We start from the raw sequence: 12,283 nt of genomic DNA on the forward strand, positions 1-12,283 counted from the left end.
GGGCTCTGAGTTTCAGGATTTCCAGTAAATATGGAAGGGTTGTAATTGACTGGCACTCATGTCAATATATAATAAAATAAAAATCAATGATTAGAGACATGAAAGGATTGCAAGTAGATATATGTGTATATACATTATATTAATATAAATTCTATTACATTAACACATTAGCAATGATGATGATACTCTCATACTTTCCCCAATATCATATTTTGATGTCTGAGTATAAAACAACAAAACAAAATTTTAAGAAGTCATTTGCTCTTTACCTATAATGTACAATTTCACATTATGAGTGGACTGAATATCTTGAGGAAGACCTAGATTCAAATCCCATTTCCTTTACTCATTAGCTGGCAGATCATGAATAGGTCATGTATCCTATCTATGTCCTGGTATCCCCATCTGTAAAGTGGGGTAATAATGTCTACAATATTCATTTAATCAGGGTTGGGGCTAAATGAGAGTGTGTATGTAAAGGACTTTGCTTACTTTAATAATTATAAAATAACTGTAATTGTTGCTGTCGTTGTTGTTAATTATCTGAGATGACGAGCTGAAGTTGATAATAACAAAAATGTTAAGCAAAGCGCTTCCCAATTCCAGAAGGCTTAGGAAATAGGAAGGTGAGACATTCACACATGAAATAGTTTACACTTCTAAACAGTAAGTGATTAAATGCCAGACTGAGTGGTCCATACAATAACATAATGTAAGGGTCCTGAGGAGGGAAATCTTATTATGGGTTAGAAGGCATAGTATTAGTCACATCTGCCAGATTCCTAGGAAGAGACAATTTGCAAACCTTTCTAACATAGCACTTCAGATCCTAATGACTAGTGAGTCATTTCTCAACTACCATTCTGCAATCCCACAGACATATATTAAATTCGTTTTGTTTCCCCCTGTTGTGTTGTTCGATACCCATGCTAAGAACAGAATTGGATTTCTGCCTTAGTGGACCACCTGATGTTAAAAGTGTCAGATTTCTAGTGCTCAATTTTTCTATGAAAGATGAAGGACAGATGAATTTTTCTTCATATCTACACTTTGGAGAAGAGTTGTTTCTTTGGGGACAAAACAGCCTGATGGTTAGGGATTATGTTTGCACTTCTTATAGGACTGATACAATTTATGAAGAATATGGGGTCATAGATAAAAAGCCAGAAGGGAATACACTGGCTTTCTTCTTTCTTCTCCTTCATCTCTTCTTCTTGTTTGTTATTTATTTTCTTTAGAGTTTTATTTGTGTCCTCCCTCCTACTTTTTTCAGTTTATGTATATATATTTCCCCTCTTTTTTTCCTTTTAATCACATAGATACCTCTTTCTTCTCCTCCCTATCTATTAGTCCCATTTATTTTGTTTTTTGTTTTGGTTTTTATTTGTCATGTTCTTCTTGGAGACCTATAATCCTTAGGTTATCTCATTGCCTCTTGTATTTGAGAGCATGTTGAATATTTTTAGATTTTGCTTTTCTTCTTCTGAGATATTTCCTTTGTGTCTGTGTATTAATATCCCTAATCTATTGGGTTTTTTTTTTGTTTGTTTGTTTCTTTAGTGTGGCATGAGATGGCATATTTACTTCAATCTGTTCTGCTCATTTTTTTTTTCTGTGTAGAATATATATTATATGCTCATGATTCTCATTTCTCTTTTAAACTACTTAGGAACAGGATGTTGTAATTTCATGTTCTCTTCAAATTCTAGAAGGTTGCCTATCTTACCAAGTGTTGAATCACTTACCTTTATTGTAATGTATTTATTCATAGTTGCCTGAATTCATTTCCCAAGCTGAGGAGGCCATATTTCTCTCTCTTTCTGTTCTCTCTGTTGATTTATTGGTTTGTTTCCAAGATCTTTGAAATTTCTTCTTCTCCAATTCTTTGGTGCTTTCAGTCATTCCCACTTCCCACTTATTTTCCTTATCATTCACTTCTGCCTGCTTCCCCTCCAATAAGGGCTTCCTTGAAGGCTGGATCTCAAATCATCCCAGGCTTTTCCCACACAGGGCAACTCATGGATCACCAAACTAAATCTTTGCCTCACAAGTTGACTTTTGGGTGATCAAAACTGGCCCCAGCTGGATGCTTTGTTCTTTCTTTCAGACTTTGTATAGTTGCACACAGTTTCCCATATGCATTCTGGTCACCTGTCCCATTCTCTCTCTTTTAAGTCCTGGAAATGGGAATTCAGAGTCTGCTTTGACTAGAATGGAAGTTCAGAACTTTGAAGCTATGGTTCTTCTAAACTGCAGGATCCAGCAGACTTTTTTCCTGAAGATATGTGGCCAAGCTGATTGTTTAAGGCCAAGCAAAATTCCAGTCTTGAAGCAGAATCTTTTTTTTTAATATAACAACAAGAGGAACGATTAATACACCTACTTGTTGGGCACTGTTCTAAGTATTTTTACCAATATTAACTCATTTGAGCTTCACCTCTTACACGATTGGTCTGGTATATAACATACACTCTCTTTCCCCTTTGAATCCATCTATTACAATACTTCTGAACTCTTTTTTATGATAGAAAAGTCTAAATGTATTCTCTGTTGCTCAGCAGGTTTATCTTGTAATTCAATGCCTCCACATCTTAATAAATTTTTTTCTTTAAAACTGTATCCCAAATTATTGCCTTTAAAATGCTCCATATTCCAGCTAAATCATTGTTTTTAAAGTATTTGAAAGGTCATTCTGTGGAAGAGGAATCACAGTTTCATAGATTTTGAGATAAGGAGGATTTTAGAGACACTCGGTATCCAAACCATTCACTTTATAAATTGAAGCACAGTGAGTGTATCACTAAATCTGAGTCATACAGCTAGTAAGTTGTCACAAGAAGCACCTGAATTCACATCTTCCCGACTCCAAGTTTGGTAGTTAACTGTTCCAAAATAAATCAAAAATGTTTTTGTTTTTGTTTTGTTTTGTTTTTCATGTAGCCCCAAGTCAGAGCTAGATTTAGGACTGATGTCAGAGAAAAAAGAGATGAATTCCTACACAATTACAGCTTTTGGGGCAGCTGGGTGGCACAATAGAGCCCCAGCCCTGATGTCAGGAGGACCTGAGTTCAAATCTGACTCAGACACTTAACACTTTTTAACTGTATATCCCTGAGCAAGTCACTTAACTCCAATTACCTCAGAGGGGAAAAAGCCAGAAACAATTAGAGCTTTCTCAATATGGAATGGGCTGTTTCAGAAGATAAGTTTTGCTTCATTGGAGTTCTTGAAGAAGAAACAGAATGATTATGTGTCAGGTATCCAAAAAGTAATTTAAATAATAACATGAGGGGCAGCTAGGGAACACAGTAGATAGAACTTTGACCCTAGGTTCAAATTCAACCTCAGACATTTACTTTCTTTGTGACCTGTTCAAGTTACTTAACCTTGATTGCCTCCAAAAATTATAATAAAAACAATCCAGCATTTATATATTGTTTCATAGTTTGCAAATTGCTGGACCAGTATTATTTCATGAACCTTCACAACAACCCTAGGTGACTTAGATCCTACTATTATCCTTCTTTTGTTGTTGTTGTCTTCAGCTGTTTCAGTCCTTTCTGCCTCTTCATAATCCTATTTGGGGTTTCTTGGCAATAGTTTTCCATCATTTCTTTCTCAGTTCATTTTACAGATGAGGAAACTGAGGTAAACAAGATTAAGTGACTTGCTCAGGGTCACACAGCTAGTAATTATTTAAGGCCAGATTTAATCTCTGGTCTTTCTGACTATTCATAGTGCTACCTAGTTGTCCTTAGTAACAATTTTTTATTGACTATGAATTGGCCACTTGTTTATTGATGACCCTTTCATTTTAAATTTCAGCGATTCTCTGATTATACTTTACACTGATTTCCACTCGTCCTTCAACACACACACTTGCATCAGCAAAAACATTGCATGAAATATATTTCTAATGTTCTGATCTTTGTTTATATCATTCCCTAATATCTAAGCATTCTCACTTCTCCTGCTAATTTATTTCCTGTCCATCTCTATTTCCCAACTTTTGTGGTACTTCTTCCAAGATTTCTATAGCCAGGAATGATGTCTCCTTCATCTGGTCTCCTGTCATATCATATTTTTTCTCATCCTTTTAAACATATTTCAAGTTATGGTTATTTGTGCAACTATCTCATTTCCTTCTAATAGAGTCCATTTTGGACCACAGAACACTTCAGAGAGGAGATTACATAATATAGGGGAAAACTCTGGAGTCCTAGGACCTAAGTCCAAATTTGCCTCTAAAACCCATAAGTTGTATGACTTTGGACAAAACAAAGCTGTAAAGTTAAGATGCTAGAAGAGATAATTTCTGGGCTTCTTTACTGTTTTAAATCTTGGACCTGTTGTGTATTATCATTGAAAGGTCTTTAAGTACAAAGACTACATTCATTTGCATATCTCCAGAGCCTAGCACAGGATATTATATATAGTAGCTCTTAACAAGTCTCTATGTGATCTAGTTGAAGGGGAGATTCATAAAAACTAGTGGAAGAGGTGATTAAATATATATACATATTTATCTATTTATTTTACAGGCACAACAGCTAACAGATTTGGAGCAAAAACTAGCAGTTGCTAAAGATGAATTGGAGAAAGCAGCTCTTGATAAGGTAATTTGCTTTTTTTCCCCCCTGAGGCCAGCATAATATATTTCTATTTATTTATTTAGTGCATGCTTATTGACAACATTGACTAATCCTTTCTGTTGCTGATTTACTTAGGCAACTCTGTTTGCTGTGCCCCATGATGGTTATAAAATCTATGATAAAAAGAGTAGAACCTATTCTTAAAAAATATTACTTATCAACTTTTAACATTCATTAAAAAATAGTTCCAAGTTCTTTCCCTTCTGTAGTGCTCCAAGCCCTAGATAAGGCAAAAAAGCAATATGAAAAGCAATTATTGTGAAGTTGTCAAAACATATTTTGTTTTAGTCAAGTTGCATCAAAAAAAAATCATGCCCACAAAACCAAGAAAATAAATTAAATGAAAAAATCTATATATACTTAAATCACGCAAAATTCATCAGTTCTCTCTGTGAAGGTGGATAGCACTTTTCTTCGTGAATCCTTTGGAATTGAGTTGGATCACTGTTTTGATCAGAGTAGATGGTTCCTTAGAGTTGAACATCATATTATATCGCTTTTACTGTACACAAGTTTTCTTGTTTCTGCTCACTTCTCTTAGCATCAATTCATATAAATCATCTCTTAGATCTCTCAATCAAGTAGCTGTGATCCTATGATTTTACTCTATTATAGATGAATCTAATCAGATCTAGAGAAGTAAGGTATCCATGCTCACATAGCTTATAAGTGCCAGGAGCAGAATTATGATCCATGTCTTTTAGACTTTATCTAGTATTCTCCATAAAGTACAATACTTTATCCATGATCTCATGCTGTCAGAGCATAAGATAATCACAAGATCTAAAATGAACTAAGGAATCATGTATCCAATTCCACACAATTTAGATATCCAATTAATCTTACATACACAATTGTTTCTCTTCATTCACAGAAATTTTATTCCATAAAGTCAACACAAAATAATAAGTAAGATAGCTAGATAATATACTGCATAGAGCATTGATCCTGGAGTCAGGAAGAGCTGAATTCAAATCAGACCCCAGACACTTATTAGTTGTGTGACTCTGGGCAAATCCCCTAATCCTATTTATCCCCAGTTTCCCTTATTGCAAATAACAGGGAAGGAAATGGCAAATCACTCTAGTATCTTTGCCAAGAAAACCCCAAATATGGTCATGAAGAATTGGACATGTTTCTCATCATTCCTAGTAGTTATATGTAATTATATAGAACATATTTAAGTTGTATAAAGTGACCACAAAAAGTTATAAGTATATACTGAACCATTGCTCCTAGGTAAATACAAGATTAGGTTTGGGGGAACTTCTGGTGACTTTAACACCACCTGTATTCCTTAAGTATAGGACTTATTTTTTTCTTCCTTTTGCTGGATATACCATATTGTTGATTCATTAACTTTGAACTCAGAGCCAACAAGCACTGTAGTTCATTCCTGAGCAAAACTTAGGTAACATGAATTTCTCTGCAAGACATCTTGCCACCTTTTTGCACTTAAAAATACTAGACAGGACTTTAGTATTGTGCTTGGGGTTCCTTTTGAACTGTGAAATGACCAACAAAAAAAGCATAAAATTGGTAATAATATGGTACTAAAGAGACTTTGAAAAGGACTCATTTAAAACATATAAAAGCTGAAACAAGGTTAAACATTGTCTTATTTAACCTATCTTGTTACCTGTCAGCCAGCTTTAATTTTTCACCGCCTTTCACTTGTCCACCAGTGACTGTGAAATTGTGATTAATATTGATTTTGGAGTTACAGATAAAGTTTAGCATGTTTATGTAATCTTCAAATAATGAAGATTGATGATACTTTGCATAAATATTGTTGTTTGCATGTTATCTCTCACCTCTTAGATTTTGAACTGTTTGAGAATAAGACACTTGAAAGGTGATAGGGAACCTATTGACTGACTAAGTAGGAGGGATATTAAATTTCTTATATACCCTTTATATTTACAGGGGGAAAAGGAGCAATCTAGAATACTGAATGCTGATAGGGGAAAAATATTATTATTAAACAGCACTGAAAAGATGGGAAATAATATAAGTTGAGGTCTAGTAACATAGATTTTCTTTTAGATCAAGAATCTTTTTTGTTTCTTGGTGCTGGCTATTTGTTGATTTTTAATCTTTTTTTTTCTTTCTCTTTGTATTCCTAGCACTTAGCACAGATACATTAGACACATAGTAAGTACTTAAATGATTGCTGTTGACTTTTCTATCACATTTAATATCATGCTAAAGAGGGTCCAGATCCATATTCCCCAGTCAATATTTGTCCCAGATTTGTACATTTCTTAACCTCACTATGTTTAAGATAATCACATTGTTTTCACCATATCTTAAACAAAACTAATGGCAGAAATGGAAAGATTGGAGTTAAAAGGCAGAGTAAATATTAAAATAATGCTTACCATTAAAAATTGGATAGATTTTAGCAGATCTATAGTTAGATAAGAGCTTTGCTATAGGAGACATTTAAAAATTAATTAAGTATTGGAGATGTCCTTCAATGAGAGAGCTTGTTCTCTCATTGTCAGTTAATCATTTCAACAACCTTGCCCCTTTATGATGAACATGCTAAAGAATAATGCAAACAACAATTCATTTACCTGTTTACCACTTCTTTTGTGATAAATTTTCAAAAACAAACAAAATCTTCTTTCCCAGGACCTTGGTGGGTTTCTCAATTATATTTGTTATGTTCAATCATTTTTCAGCATTTCCAAGTCTTTGTGACCCACCCCATTTGGAGTTTTCTTGGCAGAGATGCTGAAGTTGTTTGCCTGTTTCTTCTCCATCTCATTTTACAGATGAGGAAACTGAGGCAAACAAAGTTAAATTTAGTCTTTCCAAGATCACATATCTAACAAGTGTCTGAGTTCAAATTTGAACTCATGAAAATAAGTCTTCCTAACTCTAGGCCAGGTACTCTACCCCCTATGCCATCTAGTTGTCTAGACAATTATGTTATAGTTAATAATTAGTTATTTGGAAGTAGTAGTAAGTGGGTATTTCATCTAAATTGAAGCACAGATGCAAAGTTGATCAGATGATACACATCTATAGATAAAACATTTAAGACAGTATTATTTATGTTATTTCTATTTCATATATTTGACCACATATATTTGTGCATAAGGAAGGGGAAAAGTAAGGGAATAAGCATTTATGTAGTACCTACTATGTTCCAGGTATTTTGCTAAGCGTTTTACAGATATTATTGATTGATAATATTTAATAATAATATCAAATATTATTTATCATTATTATCAGATATGATTCTCATAAAAAACCATGGGAGGAAAATGTTATTATTATCTAATAATATTTAATAACAATGTCAAATATTAATTATCAATATTATTAAATTATAAAAACCCTGGGAGGAAAATGTTATTATTATCTAATAATATTTAATAACAATATCAAGTATTAATTATCAATATTATTAAATTATAAAAACCCTGGGAGGAAAATGCTATTATTATCTGGTTTTGTATAACTAAGAGAACTGAGGGAGATAGAGATTAAGTTTTTTGTCCATGGTCACAAATAGTAAATAACTGAAGGCAAATTTAACTCAAATCTAACTAAAGCCAGGTCCAGAGCACTCTACACTGTGGTGCCGCCTTGCTGCCAAGGGTATTCTAAGACAATAGTTAATGCTTTAGTACTTGGGTGTCCTAGGATAAAATCCTGTAAGTCATCAGGATATTTGGCGATTATGAGGTCAGATTTGCTTTACTGTAAATTCCCATTGAATGTGCTTGTTTATGGAATCCTGTCACAATCTAATTGTATTAAATCATGGACTGATTCTAAGCTTTAAGCAGACTGCTTCTGAAATGGGGAGGTAGCCAAAATCAGTGTTGGTATTTGTAGCACTAGGTTGTGTTCAGTGATGCAGGTGCAATATAAAGAGAAGATTGTTGGAGTCTAGAATATACTTTGCATCTTGCTCATGTATTTAGTAAATGTCCAAAGATTTGAATTAAATGGCAGAAGTTCATCTCTGGTGTTATTTAGCTATGGGGCTTTGGGAAAATGGTTGTTAAGGGAGAAAGGACTTTACCATCCCATGGTCCTAACTCAATCTTTATATATTTTACCCTTTAAAAACACTTTATTTAAATCAAACTCAAAACAATCTTGTGATATAGGTAAAATGGGATTTATTGTTTCCATTTTATAGATAAGGAAACTGAGTCTTGGATATTGACTGGTTACCTTGTCCAGCTCACATTGTTAAGAAGTGAAAAAGATTTGAGGTTGTCATAGAGAGAGATAATATTTATAAGAAATACTTATTATCTTTCCTTCTCTTCCTCCTCTTTCTAAGGTCATAGATTTGGAGCTGGAGGAGACTTTAAAGGTCTTTGAGTTTAGCTGATTCACTCTACAGATAAGACAATTGTCTAATGTGTATATTTGAAGCCCAAAATGTTAAGTGACTTAGCCAGTGTCACTCAGAGAATAAGTGTCTAAGGGAAGATTCAGATTCAAATCTTTCTGACTTGACCCTATGTTCTTACTATTAAATCATATTGACAACAAATCCCATATTCTTTATATGTGAATACATTTTGATATTTTAATAAACACAATTCCAATCTCTAACTGAAGCCTGCCACTCAACTGTAATAAGTCTGTCTCAGTTTCCACATCCGTTGTAAAGGGACAATAAAATGATGAGAATGATTTCTATGCTGAATAATTCCCAAAACTCCTGTGAAGCCAAGGAATAAATGTATGTACAAGTGCTTTGTCAATTTTGAAACATTACAAAAATATAAGGGGCTGCTTTTGATTGTTTATTTTTTGTTTTTTTATTTATCTGTAGTATGCAAAACATGTATTGCAAAACATGTAATATGCAAATACTACAGGTTTGACCTTAATCCTTCATTATGAACTTTTTCTAAAACAGGTGTTCTTAACCTTTTAGATACCTTTGGCTATCAGAAGAGACCTATGAATGCTTTAGCAGAACATTGTTTGAAAATGCCTTAGATAAAGTGAATATGATGACAAAGGAAACAAATTATATAGAAATGCAATGATTGGTATATTTAAAAAAAACATGGACCCCAAGTTATTATCCCCTGGCCTGAATACACTGCTCTCCAGTTTCTTTATAGGGATGAAGAAGAAATGGGATAAATTATATAAGTACAAGACTAGTAGATTTCCTGATATGGCAATCTGTCTTTGGTGTAGACATGATATTTATCCTCCTGACTTCTTCTCTTCTACCCATATTTTGCTATTCATTTATTCCCCTTTATTCCTGTATCACTCTCATAACAAGTGTTAAGTGTTCTTTCTCTTCCCCCTCAATGGAGATTTTGTACATCACTTTGAGTGCCCATGATCCTGACCCATGAAGCTTTTGTTTCTACGTAAAACTTCCTTCTTCTGCGTCTCATTCTTTCCAGATGCTCTTCTTTTTGGGGATTTTCAGTATATATTAGTTGAGCTGATCCAATAATACCCATAACTCTTCATCATGGATTACTTTATTATTTATCCAGTCTAGCAGGTATATTTCATTCACTTAATAAATATCTATTAAGTATTGAGTGTATGCTAATCCCTTTGCTAAGTGCTGGATGTAAAAATATGATTAAAAACAGAAACAAAATTTAAAAAGTCCCTGTTTCCAAGGAACTCACAGTATAATGGAGAAGATACACTACAGCTATATGTGTGTATGTGTGTTTGGTTATACAAAAAATTTAGAAAAGAAAACACAGCTGGAAAGTCATCTCAGAGAAAAGGGATTAGTCTTAGCACAAACAAGGTAATGTTTCTTATGGAAGATGGGATTTTAACTGAGGCTTGAAGGAACCAGGAGGTAAATGTGAGGAGGAAGAGAATGTAAGACTTGGGGAATGGTCAATGGAAATACTATCGTTAAGGAGATGAAAACAGAATATTTAATGCAAAAAATAAATAGGCTAAAGCCATTAGATTGCCCATTATGTAAAAGAATAAAGTGTGAGAAGACTGGAAATGTAGGAATATTAATACTATCTCTTTCCCAGAAGACTTAAAGGCACTTAATTTATTATTTCCTTGAAAATAATGTTGTTTTTAAAAGGGTCAAATGAAAAGACAAATGGAATGACTCTTGCAATGTAAATTGCAGGCCTTGGGATAGACAAATGAATAATCTTGATTTTGTGCCATCATCCCTTAAATCTCAATTCTCATTCAGACTCATAATATCACAAAATCTCAGAACCAAATGAGACTTGTTTAATATTCCTTCCAATACATCGAACTTTCCCAGAGTACATTCAGAAATGGAAGCATTCATAGAGATCATCCAGTCTAGGCCCTTTTCCTCGTGAGGCAGTTTAAGTTGAAGAGCTAATGATTTCAACAGGATGACAAAATAGAAGATAGAAAATAATTCAAAATTCACATTAAATAGGAAGTCATTAAAACTAAAGTGATAACCTATATGATTAGACATGTCATGCCTTAGTGGGTACAAAGCTGACATTGGAATCAGGAAAGATAGACTTAGGTACTGTGTATTATGCCTGCTGACTAAGTGACTCAACCTTTCAGTGCTTATTAAGACTATAAATTCTATAACAATAGCTCATTCTCCATTGGAACACAAAGTTTTCTATTTGAAGAGCTGATAGAAGAGAGAGTGTTCTAGCGCTGAAATCAGAGTTCAAATCTGACCCTCAGTCAGTGGTTTACTAGCAAATCTTTAACATTATACATATATATATATATATATATATATATATATATACATACATACACACATATATATATGTATATATATGCATGCATTATACAATTTTAGATTTAATTTTCTTGATTAATATTTTAACCATGAGTTTCTTAAGTGGAGACAGTTAACAGAAGAATCAATCAAACCCCACAATTTGTAGAGGGTTACCAATTTCCAAGATGTAAATGTTCCTACTGAAGATTTAACAAATAGTTCTCAAGATCCAATTTGAGTATTCTGCCTCACAGCCCTACTTTTCAGGGCTTATTAATTCTGTGACCAATGACAAATTGTTTTACTGCCCTGTTTTTTGCTTTTTTGCGTGTAAAATAAAAGAAGTTAGAATCAGTAGGCTATTTGGGGTCCTTTTCAACTCTCATCTGGGATCTGATGAACATATTTTAATGAATAACAGGTTTACATTTAAAATAAACAAATATATGTACATTGTGGTATTTGACCTCAAGAAAGTGAAGATCAATGATGGGTGGAAGAATCAAAGAAAACTTTCTGGAAGCAATATTACTTTAGCTGGGTTCTAGAGAAGGGTCAAGTGCTAGGTGGATGGTAGAAATAATGGATGCTATTCCAAGGAATGTGGACTACATGTCCCCAAACACAAAGTATAGAAGTCTATAGACGTATAGAAGAATACAAATGGTATAGTGGTTAGAACTCTGGGCCTGTAGTCATCCATGTGAGTTAAAACTAGCCTCAGATATTTATGACCCTAGAGAAGTCTATTAAATTTTTTGGCTTCATTTTCTCATCTGTAAAATGAGTTTGAAAAGGAAATTGCAAACCAATCCAGTATCTTTGCCAAGAAAATTCTAAAGACAGATAGGAAAAGTTGGACATAACTAAAACACCCAAAGACACACACACACACATATATATAAAAGTGTAT

The 12,283-nt window shown here is 33.6% G+C and overlaps 1 protein-coding gene across 2 annotated transcripts in view; it reads left to right on the forward strand.

The window, feature by feature from the left end:
* LUZP2 (leucine zipper protein 2) overlaps positions 1–12,283 on the forward strand; it is a 684,014-nt gene that overhangs the window by 520,513 nt on the left and 151,218 nt on the right. For both annotated transcript variants that reach the window (XM_031941821.1, XM_031941822.1), the window contains exon 8: positions 4,542–4,616. In XM_031941821.1, coding sequence (XP_031797681.1) covers positions 4,542–4,616 — 75 coding nt within the window. The remainder of the gene's footprint in view (positions 1–4,541; positions 4,617–12,283) is intronic.

This window comes from Sarcophilus harrisii, chromosome 6, assembly GCF_902635505.1.
Source record: "Sarcophilus harrisii chromosome 6, mSarHar1.11, whole genome shotgun sequence".
NCBI classification, from domain to species: domain Eukaryota; kingdom Metazoa; phylum Chordata; class Mammalia; order Dasyuromorphia; family Dasyuridae; genus Sarcophilus; species Sarcophilus harrisii.